We start from the raw sequence: 18,061 nt of genomic DNA on the forward strand, positions 1-18,061 counted from the left end.
TGGACTCGAATAATAGTACAGTGAGCACTTCCACTTTACTTTGCATGAAGCCAACCCAGGTTTGATCCCAGCATCCTATATGGTCCCCTGAGCACCGCCAGGAGTACCACTGATTCCTGAATGCAGAACCAGTAGTAACCTGAGCATTGCCAGGTGTGGCTCAAAAACAAAACAAACAAAAAAGAATAAAGGCAGACGCCTCTCTAGGGACCAGAGAGATAGCACAGCCATAGGGTGTTTGCCTTGCACACAGCCGATCCAGAACAGACAGTAGTTCAAATCCCAGCACCCATATGGTCCCCCGTGACTGCCAGGAGTGGTTTCTGAGTGCAGAGCCAGGAGTAACCCCTGAACGCTGCCGGGTGTGACCCAAAAACCAAAAAAAAAAAAAAAAAAAAAAAAAAGGTAGATGCCTCTGTCCTTCATGAGACAACTGGAGGCGAAGTACAGCTAGGCTAGCACCAGGCCCCTCACTCACCAACACTCCACTGGTTCCCCATGCATAATGCACGGAGAGTAAAGGACTTTCTCACCTGGTTCCATGAATAAATAAATCATTTATTTTGAGTGTGCTTCTGCTGGATGATGATGAGGAGGAGTGGGTGAAACTTGGCTGCTGTGACCTTGGGAAGAGGGCTGGGTCCCTAGAACCACAAGATGAAGACTGAGATGGTGATCAAAATCACAATGCCAACAACAAAGTGTTTAGAAGTCTTTGCAGGCATCTGGAGCACATGATTGGTTGACCATTTTCTCCCGTCCTGGGGTTCAATCTGCAGCCGAGTTTGGAGATGGGGGTGGCAAGACACATCCACGTACTGGTTGGGAAACTCTTTCTGTTCCACTGGGATCTGTCCACGGCTTATGTCTCTCACCTGTGGGTCAGCTGAACTGTCAATACCTCCTGCAGCGCCCTCTCACCAACACACCCACTGCCCAGCTGCTGTCCAGCCCAGCACACCTGTTCCACCTGGCTGAAGACCCGCAAAATGTTTCCTCGAAGGACCCCCTGGAGCTCCTTCTCACTCCAGCCACGACGCAGTAACTCCTCTATGAGAACCGGGTACGTGGACACATCCTCTAGCCCCTGGGGAAAGCTGTGTGGCCACCAGCCAGTCAGCAGGGGGAGCCTTAGTGCTTAATGTGGTGTGGGGCCCACTGTCCCCCCTAGCCCTAGCCCCACAGGAGAAATAGGCCAGTTTTCTGGCCGTTTGCTGCACCCATGGAAGCTTCTGGATACAGGGTAGGGGGCTGGAGCAAGCGCTGAACAGAGAACATGGGGGTAGGGGTGGAGGAGGGCCTATAGAGGATGATATCCTGGAATGGGCTACTGGAATGGGCACAGGAAGATCAGGAAAAGCTCAAAATAGGCCTTGAGAATGGGGAAATGTCAGGCGGGCTGGAATCCCAGAGCCAGTAAAGATTGAACACCCCTAGTATAGGTACCTGAAACTGAAGGACTCAATGGACTCCACACAGGGCAAAGCCCAGGGGTATACTCACCGGCCACCCTCGTCGTAACTTCCACCAATCCCAATGAACTCTGATCCAATGACTGCCCGGATATGGTCAAAATGATCTAAAGAGGTAAATGGAGAAAGTGCTGGGCTGAGGCTGACTCTAGACTACCCTGGTCTGGGGAGGTTCAGCTCTGGCCAGGTTGTCACCCACCACGCTCCAGGCCATGGAGCTGAGGCCCAGGGGTTCTGGCTGGATATAAACTGGACCCACAATGGACCTTCTGAGAGCAACCCTAGGTGATGCTGGGGTTGAGGTGCTATCTGTTCTGTCCAATAAAGTGGGGGATTGAATAGTTCAAGTGAAAGGGAGTTGGGAAGCTGAGGCAGCTGCTCTTCAGAGCCATTAGCATTGACTATGACTTGGGTGGCAGCAGGGAACCCCTGGGTTGCTGGGGGGGGGGTTCTTCACTGTCAGCAGGGGTGCTAGTCAGCTCCTGCTTTCCTGAAGCTCAAAATGGAGCTACTATCAGAGCCAAAACAGTGCTCACAGGGCCTGAGTGATAGTACAGTTGGTAGGGCCCTTGTCTTGCACTTGGCCAACCAAAGTTTGATTCTTGGCACCCCGTATGGTGCCCTGAAGATGGGCAGAAGTGCTTCCTTGGTACAGAACCAGGGGTAAGCACCACTGGATATGGCCCAAACACCAAAACAAACAAAAAATTGGGACTCACCTGCCACAGTGGAAACATTAGCCAATAGGTTGCACTGGAGCACCCCCATGGACAGTGTCACCATGATGATGCCCCCATTCTTCTTCTGTGGGGATCAACACAGGGATACTCAGTGAGGTCTGAAGGCCTGGCACCAAAAGCCAGGGCATTTAATAGGACTGTGCCATGTGGGCTTGTGGTCCCTTGTGGGGGGAACTAATGGGGCCCCAACTTTCAAAGAAAGCTTGGTTGACCAGATTTGGACCCAAAGGCAAGTGGAGCCTGGGCTGGCAGCTTCATTAAGGACCAGGAAGCTTCAGAGGACACCTGCATGGTCCCAAGTTGGGGCACAAAAGCTGCTCACCAGCTGTCGCAGGGTGGCATCAGGCACGTTCAGCACATGCTCACACACAGCCCGGGCAGCTGAGTGGGAGAAGATTACAGGTGCCCTTGACACCTGTAGGCTCTGCTGGACCAAAGCATCCGACGCGTGGGACAAGTCTACAATCATGCCCAGGCGGTTCATCTCCTGTATCACTTGCTGAGGGGAAAGGTCTTGTTGGGGGTGGGGGGGCAGGTATGTTAGTGGAAGCACGTATACAGGAGAGGCAGGGTGCTCACCTCGCCAAAGCTGGTCAGCCCATTGACATTGTAGTGGATGTGGTCCTGAAACTTGGTGGAACTCTCGGCCCTGCGGGATACCCACATCTTGGCCATTGAGAGCCTGGAGGACCCTGCCATTCCTCGGTCAGGCCAGTCACCCCACCCCAAGAACACAGTGAAGAACTGGGCCAGCTGCTCTGGAGGGATTGAACTGCCTGGCAGTTCTGCTCACAACATATGGCTCCCCGGGCAGGCCCCACTCACCAGGGTGTGCTGCAGGTATGTGTGAGCGTCAGTGAGCGGGCGCCCAGCAGGTAGAAGGTACGCAGCACAGCGAGGCTACTGTCCAGAGAGTGGCCGCCTTCCACACTGATGAGGCAGCCCAACTTTTGATTGTTTTCCAGATCTAGATAAGGGAGACTAATCACCGGGCCAGGGCCCAAACCACCATTGTGAAACTCCAAACCTCACACCCCTTCTATTCTCTAGTCCAACTACCTTGAACCGAGGTCACCAGCTCCAGCTCAGAGTAGGAGGTACAGATACGGTGGATAAGGTCGATCTGCTCCATGGTTTGGCGCACATCGTCCCCCTGCTGGGTCTGGCATGGGGTGTAGGCCGACCAGAACTGTCCAGGATGAGAGCAGGGCAGTCTCAAAGCCCTTGGCCAGACGATCTTCTTACCCTCTTCCCAAATAGCTGCCCCTCAGCACACATCCTGAATCCATGGGAGTCAGTGACCCTGAAGGAAGAGCCTATGACCTCAGGCTTTTCTCATCTTGTTGACTAGACAGCTTGCCAGGGGCCAAACTGTGGACACTCCCCCTCCCCATCCTGGCCTGCTTTGTGCCTGTGCTCTCTGAGCCCCTCAAGGTCAAGGCACATTGGCAGCTGCCTTCTCTGCTCATCTGCTGTGGATCTCCACAGAACCTGAGCTCCCCTATAGTGACCTGTCCTGGCCTTCAAGACCTCCAACTCCTCAGCAGTGCCCTAAGCTGAGTCTGCCAATCCCTCCTCTTGCAGAGGCCTTGGCAGCCCCTAGCCAGACCTTGTAGTACCTGGGCACCCACGAGGCCCTCATGTAGCCGATCCAGGCTGGTCTGGCCACGGCTGAAGTTCCGTAGGTTGACATTCTGTATTCTGTTCTCAAAAAGCTGTCTCAGGAGCAAAGGTAGGTTGCTGTGGCTGCGTGGGACAGGATGGAGGTGTGATTGTCACAAGAAGCCAGGGTCGGGTCAGAGAAATAGCATATCGGTAGGGCGTTTACCTTGCATGTAGAAGGATAGTGGTTTGAATCCTGGCATCCCATATGGTCCCCCCAAGCTGCCAGGGGTGAGGTCTGAGTGTAGAGCTAGGAGTAGCCCCTGAGTGCTGCTGGGTGTGACCCCAAACCAAAACCAAAACCAAAACAAGGGCCCGGAGAGATAGCACAATAGCGTTTGCCTTGCAAGCAGCCGATCCAGGACCAAAGGTGGTTGGGAATCCCGGTGTCCCATATGGTCCCCCGTGCCTGCCAGTAACTATTTCTGAGCAGGCAGCCAGGAGTAACCCCTGAGCAACACTGGGTGTGGCCCCCCCCAAAAAAAAACCAAACCAAAACAAAAAAGCCAGGGTCCCCACTGTATATGGGGAGGAGCTTCTAGGGGGAAGGTGGGGGGGATTCCCTAGGATCTGGCCAATGGAGGCTTCTACGGGTAGTGTGAGGTGGCTTTATGAATTAAAGAATTTATAAATTCACTGAGCCTCTACCTGCTGGTCCATCCACCTCCAGTTCACCCACCTGGGCTTCCTGAGAAGGAAGCTGATCTCTGGGTTGGGAAGCGGGAAGGGCCTTTGTCTTTGTTGTCTATGTCCTTAGTTACTCCCTTTCTATGCCCCAACAGCTGTCTCCAGCCCCCTCTTGCATATGCCTTTGGGGTGGGGGGGAATCTATGCAACATTTATTTTCTTTTTTTTTTTTTTTTGATTTTTGGGCCACACCCGGTAACGCTCAGGGGTTACTCCTGGCTATGTGCTCAGAAGTTGCTCCTGGCTAGGGGGACCATATGGGACACCGGGGGATGGAACCGCGGTCCGTCCAAGGCTAGCGAAAATAGTTTTTTTTTTTTTTTGGTTTTGGTTTTTGGGCCACACCCGTTTGACGCTCAGGGTTTACTCCAGGCTATGCGCTCAGAAATTGCCCCTGGCGTGGGGGGACCATATGGGACGTGGGGGGGATCGAACTGTGGCTTGTCCTACGCTAGCACTTGCAAGGCAGACACCTTACCTCTAGCGCCACCTTCCCGGCCCTATGCAACATTTTTACTGAACATATACCTGGGCTGAAAATGCTCTTATGGGAAATACATAACTAGTAATCATATTTTGTTTGTTTCTGGGCCACCTCTGGCGTTTCACAGGGGGTTACTCCTGGCTCTGTACTTCAGAATTATTCCTGGTGGGTTTGGGGGAACCTTAGGGAAGCCTGGGTTGAGCTCAATTTGGCTTCAGGCAAGGCATTGCCTCCTCAACCCTGCACGTACCCATCCACGAGTGGGAAGTCCCGCATCAGGGCCCGGGCACGTTCCCGCAGAGCCCATGTCTTGGGGGTGGCCCCTGACATGGCGGTGTCTTCGGGGATGCCCAGCTCGGAGGGCAAGCCAGGGGTCCCCGAAATGGTCTGGGCACCGGTTTTTCGCATCTGCGACAGCCCCAGAAGGAGCAGCAAACTCGGCAGAAGTCGTAGGCCCAGCGCGCAGAGGCTCATGATGCTGGGGCTGGGCAGGCGACAGAGGCCTGTCTTGGAGCCTGAGAGCGCCCGGCGAGGGGCGCCTGAAGAAGCCGAGGGTCCCCCAACAGGCGATCCCAGGAAGAGGCGACGACGGTCGCACAGGGAGGGACCCGTTGCGCCGCGCCGCGCCGACGCCAGGGGGCGGCCCAGTTTTCCCGCCTCGACTCGAAGGGCGTCTCGCGCGGGCCTGGTCGCGTCTGCCCAGAGCGCCCACTAGCGATGGCTCTAGGGACAGCTCTAGCCCTGCACCCAGCATCAAGGCGGGCAGGGAATTAATTCCTGGCTCATTCATATGAGCATGTTTTTACTAACAGAAAAAAAAAAATTCATACACAATTTTATTTTTTGGTTTGGGGCCCATACCTTAAGGTGCTTGGAGGCTATTCCCTGCGCAGTGCTCAGGGGACTATGTAGTGCTGGGTGAAACCTAGGATTCCTGTTTGCAAAGCATGTTATGTAGCCCTTGAGGCCAACATTTGAGCCCTCCCTGTATTTTGTTTGTTTGTTTGTTCGTTTGTTTTTGGGTCAAACTGAGCTGTGTTCAGGGGTTACTTCTGGCTCTTCACTCAGGAATCATTCCTGGTGGGCTTGGAGGACCATATGGGATCTGGAGATTGAACCAGGTTGGCTGTGAGGAAGGCAAACTCCCTACATGGTGTGTGCTATCACTCTGGTTTCCAGCATAAATATTTTCCTCAGAGAAAGCCCCAGTTCAGGGGCAGCTCTGCGCAAAACCACTTTCCGGTTGCTTCTGGGCCACCTGGTCCCCTTCTGCCCCAGGTGCTACCAGACTGAGAGGTGCCTACAGCATCAGATGAACTTAGTCCCTGCCTTCACTGAGCCTCTACCTGCTGGTCCATCCACCTCCTGTTCACCCACCAGGGCTTCCTGAGAAGGGGGCTGACCTCTGGGTTAAGAAGCGCAAGGGCCTTTGTCGTTGTTGTCTATGTCCTTAGTTACTCCCTTTTTATGCCCCAACTGAAAAGGACCATGCTCATTCAGCTGTTTCCAGCCCCCTCTTGAATGCCTTTGTTGGGGGGGAACCTATGCAACATTTCTACTGAACATATATATCTGGGATGAAAATGCTCTTATGGGAAATACATAACTAGTAATCACCATATCTTGTTTGTTTCTGGGCCACATCTGGCGTTTCACAGGGGATTACTCCAGGCTCTGTACTTAAGAATTATTCCTGGTGGGTTTGGGGGACCACAGGGATGCTTGGGATTGAGCTCAGTTTGGTCTCAGGCAAGGCAAGTGCTCTACCTGCTGTACTATCACTCAGATCCCTTACCATTATCTATCTATCTATCTATCTATCTATCTATCTATCTATCTATCTATCTATTTATTTTTTTGTGTGTGTTTTTGGTAACTCTGTGCTCAGAAACAGCTCCTGACAGGCTCAGAGGACTAGATGGGATTCTGGGGATAAAACCCTAGTTAGTGCTTGGTCAGCAAGGCAAATGCCCTACCCACTCTGTTCATTTTTTTTTTTTTTTGGTTTTTGGGCCACACCCAGCGATGCTCAGGGGTTACTCCTGGCTGTCTGCTCAGAAATAGCTCCTGGCAGGCATGGGGGACCATTTGGGACATCGGGATTCGAACCAACCACCTTTGGTCCTGGATCGGCTGCTTGCAAGGCAAACGCCGTTGTGCTATCTCTCTGGGCCCCATTATTTTTTTTTTAATTGAGTTTTGTTTGATTTTGGTGTCACAGCTGGAAGTATTTAGAGCTCACTGTGCTTAGATAGCTCAAGTTTTCTCTGTGCTTTTGGCTCCTAGTAGGGCTTGGGGTACCTATGTAGTGCCAAGGATATCTAAGGTTGGCTGAGTGCAAGACAGGTACCTTACTTGTTGCTCTATCTCCTTTTAAAAAATTAATAAATCATTATTTATAGTTATTCATAGTTGAGTTTTAGACATAAATGTTCCAGCACCAGTTCTACTACCAGTATCATCTTCTCTCCACCAATGTTCCCAGTTTCCCTTCCATACTTTCCCCTCCCTCTTCCAATTTTTATTAACCATTATCTATCACCATGTTTTATATATATATATATATATATATATACACATATATATAAACACATACTGTATTTTCCAGTGTATAAGACGACTTTTTTTTGTTTTTGTTTTTGGGTCACACCCAGCAGTGCTCAGGGGTTACTCCTGGCTCTATGCTCAGAAATCGCTCCTGGCAGGCTCAGAGGACCATATGGGATGCCGAGATTCAAACCACCAACCTTCTGCATGCAAGGCAAATGCCTTACCTCCATGCTATCTCTCCAGCCCCATGACTTTTTAACCCATGAGAAACTTCTTAAAAGTTGGGGGTCGGGCCCAGAGAGATAGCACAGCGACGTTTGCCTTGCAAGCAGCAGATCCAGGACCAAAGGTGGTTGGTTAGAATCCCGGTGTTCCATATGGTCCCCCATGCCTGCCAGGAGCTATTTCTGAGCAGACAGCCAGGAGTGACCCCCGAGCACCGCCGGGTGTGGCCCAAAAACCAAAAAAAAAAAAAGTTGGGGGTCGGGGCCAGAGAGATAGCATGGAGGTGGAGTGTTTGCCTTTCATGCAGGCAGATGGTTTGAATCCTGGCATCCCATATGGTCCCCTGAGCCTGCCAGGAGCGATTTCTGAGCATAGAGCCAGGAGTAACCCCTGAGCGCTGCCGGGTTCAACCCAAAAACCAAAAAAAAAAAAAAAAAAAGTTGGGGGTCGTTTTATACTCTGGTATATGGCATGCTGAAACTTACTCCAGTTTCGGGGACGAGTGATCTGTCCCCCTCTTACCATTGCATCCCATCCAGCTGCCAGTGTCATCACTCAGTCCTCTGCTTGTCCTGATTCATCTTTCAGGGCACACAGAGGAGCTGAGTTACCTAGCACTGCATTCCATCCAGCTGCCGGGTGTCATCGTTGATATGCAGCTTTCTGTTGCTCAATCCTCTGTTCAGTTTTTATGGGACACAGAGGTGGCACTCTGTCTCCCTTTAGCTGTCCTATTAATCACTTTACCCCAGCCAGCTGCTCTTGGAGGAGCCCCCCCCCCCACTCCCTGCTCTCAATGTAGATCACAATTAAAAAATTACAGTCACTCACTACAAATGACAAATGTAAATGATTGTTGGCACTCTAAAGTCTCGCTTTATTAAACATATACTTTTTGTTTTTGTTTTTGTTTTTTTTTGGGCCACACCCAGCGGTGCTCAGGGGTTACTCCTGGCTGTCTGCTCAAAAATAGCTCCTGGCAGGCATGGGGGACCATATGGGACACTGGGATTCGAACCAACCACCTTTGGTCCTGGATCGGCTGCTTGCAAGGCAAACGCCGCTGTACTATCCCTCTGGTTCCTAAACATATACTGTTAACCTTTGAGGGTTCTACTCTTTTTCTCTTATTTTTTTTTTTTTTTTTTTTGGTTTTTGGGCCACACCCGGCGATGCTCAGAGGTTACTCCTGGCTGTCTGTTCAGAAATAGCTCCTGGCAGGCACAGGGGACCATATGGGACACCGGGATTCGAACCAACCACCTTTGGTCCTGGATCAACTTCTTGCAAGGCAAACGCCACTGTGCTATCTCTCCGGGCCCTCTCTTTCATTTTTTTAATTTCCATTTGGTGTGTGTTAAAAGAGAGGTAGTCTAATATGGCAAATACAGCCCAAACCCTATATTTTAACAGGAAAAATAGGGGGTCGTCTTATATGCCAGAAAATACCATATGGGGGAGGAGAAAATACCATATATTTTTGTCAGTTTGTTTTTGGGCAACACCAGGTGGTCCTCAAGGGTTACTCCTGGCTCATTGCTCAGAAATCGCTCCTAGCATGCTCAGGGGACCATATGGGATGCCGGGGATCAAACATGGATTGGTCCTGGGTTACCACATGCAAGGCAAACACCCTACTTCTGTGCTATCACTCCTGCACCTATGATTAGATATCATTATTTTCACTAATTCGGTTTTAGTGACTTCTGCAGCTACTCTTATTATTCACTGGCCTGGGAGTGGGGGTGGTTGTCTAGTTTGTGCCTCCTGGAGGAATGCAGGGGAAGGGTGGGCCAGCACGTGGACAATGTAGAGGTCAAATGTTGGGAGGTGGGAAGAACTCATTATGTGACCTCGGATTCAAGGCTCCATCCAAAGACAAATGAAAATCATTTGTGATCCAGGTAAAAGACCTTTCTTGGACATTGCAGTGAGAACTCCCTGAATGACCCACAGAGGATGGACAGGCTATAAACCGAGGCAAACTGCTCAGAGGGGCTCTAGACAGGGTCCATCCTCCCGTCTTTGTGCAGTTCTGAGCCCAGCATGGGTCTCCTTAATTAGCAGTCTCTCACTGCTAATAGGTCTTCCTGGTTGATCTGTGACCCCCTGCCCCCCCCAGTTCTAGGGAGCTTATGCACAATCAAACCCCACCCCAGAGAAAGGCATTACACCCACTTCAATAGTCAAAATATTTATTCACAGGCAATATTTGTATTTGTATAGTGGGGATAAAGTGGGGAGGGGGCTCTGAGGACATCTGGGACTGCCATCGTGCCATGTGGTAGGACTAAGTGGGTTATCTGACCCACAAAATGAGGTTGGGGAAGACAGCCAGAATGAAGAAGTCTAAGGGCACTCTGGGAGCAGCGCTGGAAAATGGCTGCTTGGGGGATACTTTGGTGGGTGAGGTTGACTCCTGGGATAGGTCTAGATTCTGATTCCCAAGGACAGAGTGACAAGTGCTGTCTCGCTCATCATCCGGGAACTCATCCTCCAAAGGGCTCTGTCTGTTCTTTATGTCTCGTACCTGTAAGCAGCAGTTGGTCAGCAACTCCACAGCAACTTCCCCCACCCCCATCTACGTGGCCCAGCCCAGCATACCTGTTCCACCTGGCTGAAAACCCGAAGCAAGTTTTCTCGCAGGACCCCCTGAAGCTCCTTCTCACTCCAGCCACGCCTCAGCAACTCCTCTATGAGAACGGGGTATGTAGACACATCCTCCAGCCCCTGAGGGAAGCTGTGGCCACCAGCCAGTTAGTAGGGGCCTCAGCACTGTCCTCTGGTTCTGACTCAGAACCAGTGTCCACTGAACCCCAGTCCAGGTTGGATATGGAAGATGGACACTTGGAAGGAGTAAAAGATTCATCTGCCTTTTAAAAAACAATCACCCCAGTTTTAAATATTTTTGATTTTGGTCTGCACCAAAATGGTTGCATGATTGCTCCTGGCTCTGTACTCAGGAATGACTCCTGGTGGTGCTCATGGGATGCCAGAGATCAAACCCTCTATGGTTGTGTGCAAGGCAGAGCCTCCCTTGATTATCTCTGACCCTATCACCCCAGTTTTTGCTCTTCAGAAGAAGGTCTCCTTTCCTAAGGCCAGGTATGTATCTCAGTGTATCTTAGGGCAGCATGGATGCTGGCTCTGGTGAATGCACCTATTTTGGGCTTCACCAAATCAAATTACTTAGGGTGGCACTAATGGCCCAAGAAAACAGACCCTGGAAGTGGAGAGATGTGGCTGGACTAGCAGCCTGGAGAATGTAGTCAGGCTTAGCAACTCTGAGAGCTGGAGTGGCGACGTGGTACCTCAGCCCCACTGTGCACAGCCCGCCCGCCTGGAAGCACTCACCGATCAGTCCCGTCATAGTCCGCACCAATCCCCAGGAACTCGGGGCCAATCTCTGCCCGGATGTAGTCAAAGTGATCTGGGAGACAGAGGGAGCTATGTATGGCTCCAGGGACAGGGGTTGGGCTGACTCCATTACACCCTCCCCCCCTGCTTACCGGTTCAGCACCCACCACACCAACCTGCAGGCTCTGAATCTGACTGAAAGCTTTCCTAGCTTTTCTCAAGATAGTAGTGCCCCCAGAATTGGGTCATTTCCCATCCGGACCTCACCCTGCTTCCAACCCATTGTGTGTGGAGGCAGGGAGCTAGCTCAAAGTCTGAACATCTGATGTCACTAAAATTTGTTGGGAGCAATCCAGAACACTCAGCTGGGGGTTCTGGAAAGTCCCTTCCATTGACAAAAACTAAGGAAATGAAAGAGACTGTGGGTATCCCCTCCCCCAACTTCCTGTTTATCCCACCTGGATGGTCAAACCCACACCCACGTCTGGAAGGGGTCTGAGGTTTGGAATAAAAGGTGTGGCTTGAGGGGTAAGGAAAAGAGAGAATGAAAGGCAGCAAGCAAGAACTGCTTGGAGGGCAGTTCAAAGAGGCTGCATGAAAAGCTTAGCAGAGAAGCCATGTGAGGAAATGGGCATGGTGGTTAGAGCCTAAAAATAAAGCTGGAAGTCTCCTGAAACTTCAACTGACTGTCTGAAATTATTTATCCGCCATTATCCTGCAACCTTCAGACCCGCCAGCCAAGGGCCTACAGGCCTAGCCCAGAAAGACCTCACCCCAACCCTAGGACTCTATATTTAATAAATAATACAAGAGAACAGTACCTTTTTATAGGTGTGGGGGCTGAGGGACAGCTGATGTAGGTAGCCCCTCCCTGCAGGGCGCCTCCTCCCTTAGACATAGAGTCATTGTGGGACTGGGGATCCAGGGCCTCAGGCACAGGTGCTAGAACTAACCTCTAGCTTTAGGGAAGCTATGCTTGCTGTGTAGGAGTGGTGGTGTGGTTTCAACCAAGGGTGCGACTGAGGCCCCCACAGGCTTTGAGTCCCAATCAGTACCATTAAGAGAGGCCTAGGGAGGGGCTTACCCGCCACAGTGGACACGTTGGCCAACCTACGGCAGCTCAGGACCCCCACAGACAGAGATACCATCACGATGCCACTGTTTTCCTTCTGTGGGGGACAGACAGACACTCAGCTCTGATCACAGAATAGCTGTTGCCCTTGGGTTCCTGTGAGGGAGATCTCGGCCCAGCCTCCAGCTGTATCATGGCCGGAGCCATTCAATGTGGGGTTTGCAAAAGTTGGGGAGCAAGGGTCCAGGTGGTAATACTGGGATATAGGTCCGAGGTGTCATGACAGCTCTCACCAGCAGCTTCAGAATATCATCTGGAATATTCCGCATGTCCTTGCACACACCCCAAGCAGCTGAGTGGGAGAAGATGACAGGTGCTTGGGATACTTTTATGGCCCGCCGGGCTGTGACGTCGGAGGCGTGAGACAAATCCACTATCATACCCAGACGGTTCATTTCGATCACCACCTTCTGCAGGGTTGGGAGAAAGCCCCAGGCACGTATGATCAGGTCAAGACATATATATATGCATGTACCTTTCTTGGTGGATCAGGCAAGGCACAGGTGTTCCCAGGGGGACAGGGCTAGAACCAGGGTCCTCACCTCTCCGAAGCTGGTCAGCCCAGTGACGTTGGCATAGATAGTGTGTGTATCCTTTGTGGAGCTCTCAGCCCTGCAAAACAAATGGGGGCCATATGACTGGGGCAGTAAGTAGACAGTGAGAGTCTAAAGGTGTCCTGAACCCTCTGCCCCTCAGAACCCTAGATAGAGCAAGTGCTGGGATGGCCCTATCAGGGAGCCAGTCTAAGGTTGAACCCCATCTCCCCTCCCAACTCCCACCTGATCTGGGCCCAGTGTGCTGAGGGGCCGATGTGCTCTGTACTCACCAAGGTGTGCTGCAGGTGTGTGTGAGCATCAGTGAGCGCACGCCCAGCAGGTAGAAGGCACGAAGCATGGCGAGGCTGCTATCGAGTGAGTGGCCGCCTCCCACGCTGATGAGGCAGCCCAGTTTCTTAGACTCCTTCAGAGCTAGAGGCAGGAGGAGGTTGGTTTACTTTCACAGCATTTGGCTGAGATCTCCCTGCAGCGCAGTGCAGCGCAGCCAGCCCAGCTACCTTGGACGGAGGTCACCAGCTCTAGCTCAGAGTACGAGGCACACATGCGGTGGATGAGGTCAATTTGCTCCAAGGTGAGGCGAACAGCGTCACGGTCCTGGGTCTGGCATGGGGTGTAGGCTGACCAGAACTGGGGATATTTGAAGGCAATAGCTTGAGCAGGGGCTGCTATGTGGTCACCTGGACTTCCCCTGATCCCCACAGCCAACACATACCCCCTGGGCTCAGAGATCTCAATAATATGCTATTTTTCGAGTGACAACTGGGTATTATAAAGTCCAGTCCCCATCGCCCCAATCCATGTCATGGCATTTTTTGAGGGACCACTTTTTTTTTTTTTAATATGGAACGCTTCACGAATTTGCATGTCATCCTTGCGCAGGGGCCATGCTAATCTTCTCTGTATTGTTCCAATTTTAGTATATGTGCTGCCGAAGCGAGCACGAGGGATCACTTTGATATTTGAATTTTCATGTGACTAACTGGGGAGGTATGGTCCATCCTATGAATAGAGAAGCCATGCTCAAGCAGCATCCCTGTGTGAAGCCTGAGAGACAGCTCAATGGTCTGGAGCATGTGTCCTGCATGTAGGTGCCTAGGTTTGACAAGCTCCACTTTGTATAAACCCAATAGTGTAGGGAGTGACTCCAGAGTATAGAGCCAAGAGTAACCTCTAGCACTGCCTTTGTGATTGAAAAATAAATTTAGGGGCCAGAGAGATAGCTTGGAGGCAAGGTGTTTGCCTTGCATGCAGGAGGACGGTGATTCGAATCCTGGTATCCCGTATAATCCCCTAAGCCTGCCAGGAGCGATTTCTGAGTGTAGAGCCAGGAGTAATCCCTGGGCACTGTCAGGTGTGGCCCAAAAACCAAAATAAAATAAAATAAAATAAAATAAAATAAAATAAAATAAAATAAATTTAACGGCCAGAGATGACACAAGGGCTAATGTGCTTGCCTACTATCCGATCAACCCCAGTTCAAATCCCTGCCACCGCTGTCCCCTGAACACTGCCAGGAATGATCTGAGTGTAGAGCCAGGAGTAAGTTATGAACACAGCCTGCTGTAACTCCGAAGCCATAAAAACAAAATTAAATATAAGAAAAAATACCGCCCTGGGGCCAGAGAGATAATATGATGGACAAGGTGCTTGCCTGGCACAAGACAACTTTGGTTTCATATCCAGGACCCTACAGGGTCCTAGAATCTCCCAGGAGTGACCACTGAGCACAAAGCCAGGAGTAAACCTGAGCACTTCTGGTTGTGACCCCCCCCAAATAAACAGAGAACCCTAAAAGCAAAACCTCCGTGTATGTGACACCGGTGGTACCTGGGCACCGACAAGGCCTCGTCTCATGCGGTCCAGACTGGTTTGGGCCCCGTGGAAGTCGCGCAGGGAGATGTCCCCCAAACGGCCTTGGTGCAGCTGTCTCAGGACCTGGGCCAGGTTGTTGTGGCTGGATGGAGGGAGTAAGGCCCGGGGGTCAGCAGAAAGGCTGACCTGGGGTGGGGGAGCAGTAGGGGTTCTTGGGGCCCCTGGGTGAGACAGAAGGCCTCTTGGCCTGGTCCTCCTGGGAAACCCCCTCCCCAAGACTGTTCCATGGATCCCGAAAGCCTGGGCTGAGTTGGGGGAGCGCTTGCAAGAAAGGGGGTGCGGGGTGGGGGACAAGGAAGGTCAGTTGGGGTGGTGGAAGACTTGTTCAGACACCCCTCCTTCATCGCGAAGATGGAGCTTGGCACCCTAGTTCCCTTTTGCACCCCTTTTCAACCCCCAGACCCCCCCCACCCCACGCACCCGTCTATGAGCGGGAAGTCCCGCATCAGGGCCAGGGCCCGCTCCTGCAGACTGGGCAGCGTGGTGGCCGCGGCGGCGGCGGCGGCTGGACTTGTCGGGGCGCTGGGGGCCTCACGGGGCTCCACGGACCACGTGGTCTGGGAGTGGTTGGCAAGCGTCGACATCACCAGCGCCAACGCCAGCAGGAGCAGCAGAGGCGGAAGGCGCGGGTTCAGCATGACGAGCGGGCGTCGGGCGGTCGGTAGGGCCGAGGCTCGGAGTCTGGGGGCGCCGCCGGGACTCTAGGCGACGCCTCGGGGCCTCGAGATCCGCCGCCCGCGTGTGCGACGTCGGCTGGGACGTACGGAAGGGCCGCCGCGCCGCCGCCAGGGGGCGCTCTGGGCTTCCCGCTGCGCTGCGAGAGCGCCCCCACCTGGCAAGCCCTTCCCACTCCACTCCACCCCACCCTGGCATCCCTGGGCTCGCCTCGCTCTGGCCGACTCCGGTCTGCTGCTTCCTGCAAGGCTGTTTCTAGACCCCATCGTCCCCCTCTGGGGCCCCCCCCAGGACTCGGGGCTGCTGGTTCCCGGGGGTTCTGTTGTGTGTGGCGGGATGGAAATGGGCAAGGGTCTCTGAACATGGGGGTTCTGCCTGGGAACTCTGTTCTCTACAGGGTGCCTGCCTCCAACTTGTGCCCGCTTCTATCTTTTTTTCTTTTTCTTTTTTTTTTTATTTCTTTTTATTTTTTTATTTTTTTGGGGGGGGGCCACACCCTGTGACGCTCAGGGGTTACTCCTGGCTATGCGCTCAGAAGTCGCTCCTGGCTTCTTGGGGGACCATATGGGACGCCGGGGGATCGAACCGCGGTCCGTCCTAGGCTAACGCAGGCAAGGCAGGCACCTTACCTCCAGCGCCACCGCCTGGCCCCTCAAATAAATACTTTCAATTGGTAGAAATAAAATGTTGGGGTGGAAGTAGTCAGAGTGCTTGAAGGTTATTCCTGTTTTCCACTTAAGATCATTCCTCAATGGGAGCCGGAGAGATAGCATGGAGGTAGGGTGTTTGCCTTGCATGGAGAAGGACGGTGGTTCAAATCCCAGCGTCCCGTATGGTCCCCTGAGCCTGCCAGGGGCGAATTCTGAGTGCAGAGTCAGGAATGACCTCTGAGTGCTGCCAGGTGTGACCCAAAATACCAACCAAACAAAAAAAGCATTCCTGGAGGGACTGAGGATTCCATATATAGTGTTTAGGATAATAATAACCTGGGATTGCTTCATGCAAGCCAAGCGCCCTACCGGTTAAATCATATAACGCCAACCCCTGGATAAATTTTGAAAACTACGAAAGTGTTGCAAAATGAGTATATTGAATCTCCACAAACCTATAACCCAAACTCATCTTATTCCATTTCCTACATATATTTTCCTTTTTTTTTTCTTTCCTTTAAACACTGATGGAGTATGAACCGAGGGCTCAATTGATGCATGGCAAGTTGCTTTCCCCTGAGCAACATCCCTCTAGGAATTTCCTAAATTTTCTAGAATCCCTCTAGGAATTCCTCTAGGAATTTCTTCAATTCTGCCCACCCCTCTCTTCCATGGCCACTGAAGAGTCACCTCTACAAGGAAGCCTTCTCTGACTTCTGTTGTAATATCTTTAGTGTAGCCACTATTCTCTGCTACCAATTATTATGTTTTGTTTTTGTTTTGGGGTCACATTCGGCAGTGCTCAGGGGTTCCTCCTGGCTCTAAGTTCAGAAATCACTCCTGGCCAGCTTGGGGGACCAGATGGGATGCCAGGATTCGAACCACTATTCTTCTGCATTCAAGGCAAATGCCTTACCTCCACTCTATCCCTCTGGTCCTGCTATCAATTATTTTCTTGTTTTATTTTACTTTCTTGCTCAGCAGTATATTTTTTTAGCAGTTAATTTCTGTATTTGTCTTATTTATTTAATTTGGTTTTTGGGTCATACCCGACAGCGCTCAGGGGTTCCTCCTGGCTCTGTGCTCAGAAATCACCCCCGGCAGGCTCAGGAGACCATATGGGATGCTGGGATTCAAACCAACGTCCTACTGCATGCAAGGCAAATCTGTGCAATCTCTCCAGCCCCATAATTTCTGTATTTGTCTTATTTATTCACCTTTTTCTTTACTTGTTGGCTTCTTGAGTGGGACTTAATTGTGTGTGTGTGTGTGTGTGTGTGTGTGTGTGTGTGTGTGTGTGTGTTTGGGTCATACCTTCCTTCTGGTCTGTCTTTAGGGATGCTCAGGGGACCATATGGGATGCTGGGATCAAATCCTGGTGCTACATGCAAGGAAAGCGTCTTATCCACTGTATTATTGATCTGGCTTCCAAGAGAGGGACTTGATTTCTTGCTCTAAATACTCTGAGGCCAGTCCTGAGAGTGATTGGATCCTCTCTGCAGTTCCGGGGATTGAACTGGGTCTGCAGCATACAAGGCAAGTGCCTTAACCCCTCTATACTGTCTCTCCAGTCCAGATCTCATGCATTTCATTCACCAATAGGTCATGAGCTGCACGGTGGCTGCTATGTAGGTGCCCATTAAGACCTTGTTTAATAAGTAATACAGGAATAGGCACATATACATGGTGCCCTAACACATGTTGCCCACATTTGGCCTCTTGAGATCTGCATTTTCCTGCTGTCATACTTTCTTTTTTTTTTTTTTTTTTTTTTTTTTTTTTTGGTTTTTGGGCCACACCCATTTGACGCTCAGGGGTTACTCCTGGCTATGCGCTCAGAAGTCGCTCCTGGCTTGGGGGACCATATGGGACACCGGGGGATCGAACCGCGGTCCATCCTAGGCTAGTGCTGGCAAGGCAGACACCTTACCTTTAGCGCCACCGCCCGGCCCCTGCTGTCATACTTTCATGATGGACTGTGTATTGGAAACCTTGATG

At 51.7% G+C, this 18,061-nt stretch overlaps 2 protein-coding genes and 1 non-coding gene across 3 annotated transcripts; all 3 read right to left on the reverse strand.

Annotated features, from left to right (window-relative positions):
- Positions 1-554: 554 nt before the first annotated feature.
- Positions 555-10,093, reverse strand: LOC126028442 (dipeptidase 3-like). The gene is made up of 12 exons (XM_049787423.1): positions 10,024-10,093; positions 5,296-5,740; positions 3,832-3,958; positions 3,272-3,401; positions 3,038-3,179; positions 2,792-2,861; positions 2,535-2,711; positions 2,192-2,276; positions 1,504-1,579; positions 962-1,097; positions 735-875; positions 555-644 (listed from the first exon to the last, which is right to left on the reverse strand). Exons 1-12 carry the CDS (start codon positions 10,091-10,093, stop codon positions 555-557), a joined length of 1,689 nt encoding a protein of 562 aa, XP_049643380.1.
- Positions 10,094-10,097: 4 nt separating this feature from the next.
- On the reverse strand, positions 10,098-15,376 carry LOC126028443 (dipeptidase 2-like). Its single transcript, XM_049787424.1, has 10 exons — positions 15,159-15,376; positions 14,694-14,820; positions 13,364-13,493; positions 13,136-13,277; positions 12,852-12,921; positions 12,543-12,719; positions 12,262-12,346; positions 11,175-11,250; positions 10,425-10,560; positions 10,098-10,350 (listed from the first exon to the last, which is right to left on the reverse strand). The coding sequence occupies exons 1-10, from the start codon at positions 15,374-15,376 to the stop codon at positions 10,120-10,122; spliced, it is 1,392 nt and encodes a 463-aa protein (XP_049643381.1). The 3' UTR covers positions 10,098-10,119.
- On the reverse strand, positions 13,701-13,807 carry LOC126029036 (U6 spliceosomal RNA). The gene has a single exon (XR_007502696.1). It is a non-coding gene; the product is annotated as a U6 spliceosomal RNA (small nuclear RNA).
- Positions 15,377-18,061: the final 2,685 nt, after the last annotated feature.

Source organism: Suncus etruscus, chromosome 14 (assembly GCF_024139225.1).
Source record: "Suncus etruscus isolate mSunEtr1 chromosome 14, mSunEtr1.pri.cur, whole genome shotgun sequence".
Taxonomy (NCBI): domain Eukaryota; kingdom Metazoa; phylum Chordata; class Mammalia; order Eulipotyphla; family Soricidae; genus Suncus; species Suncus etruscus.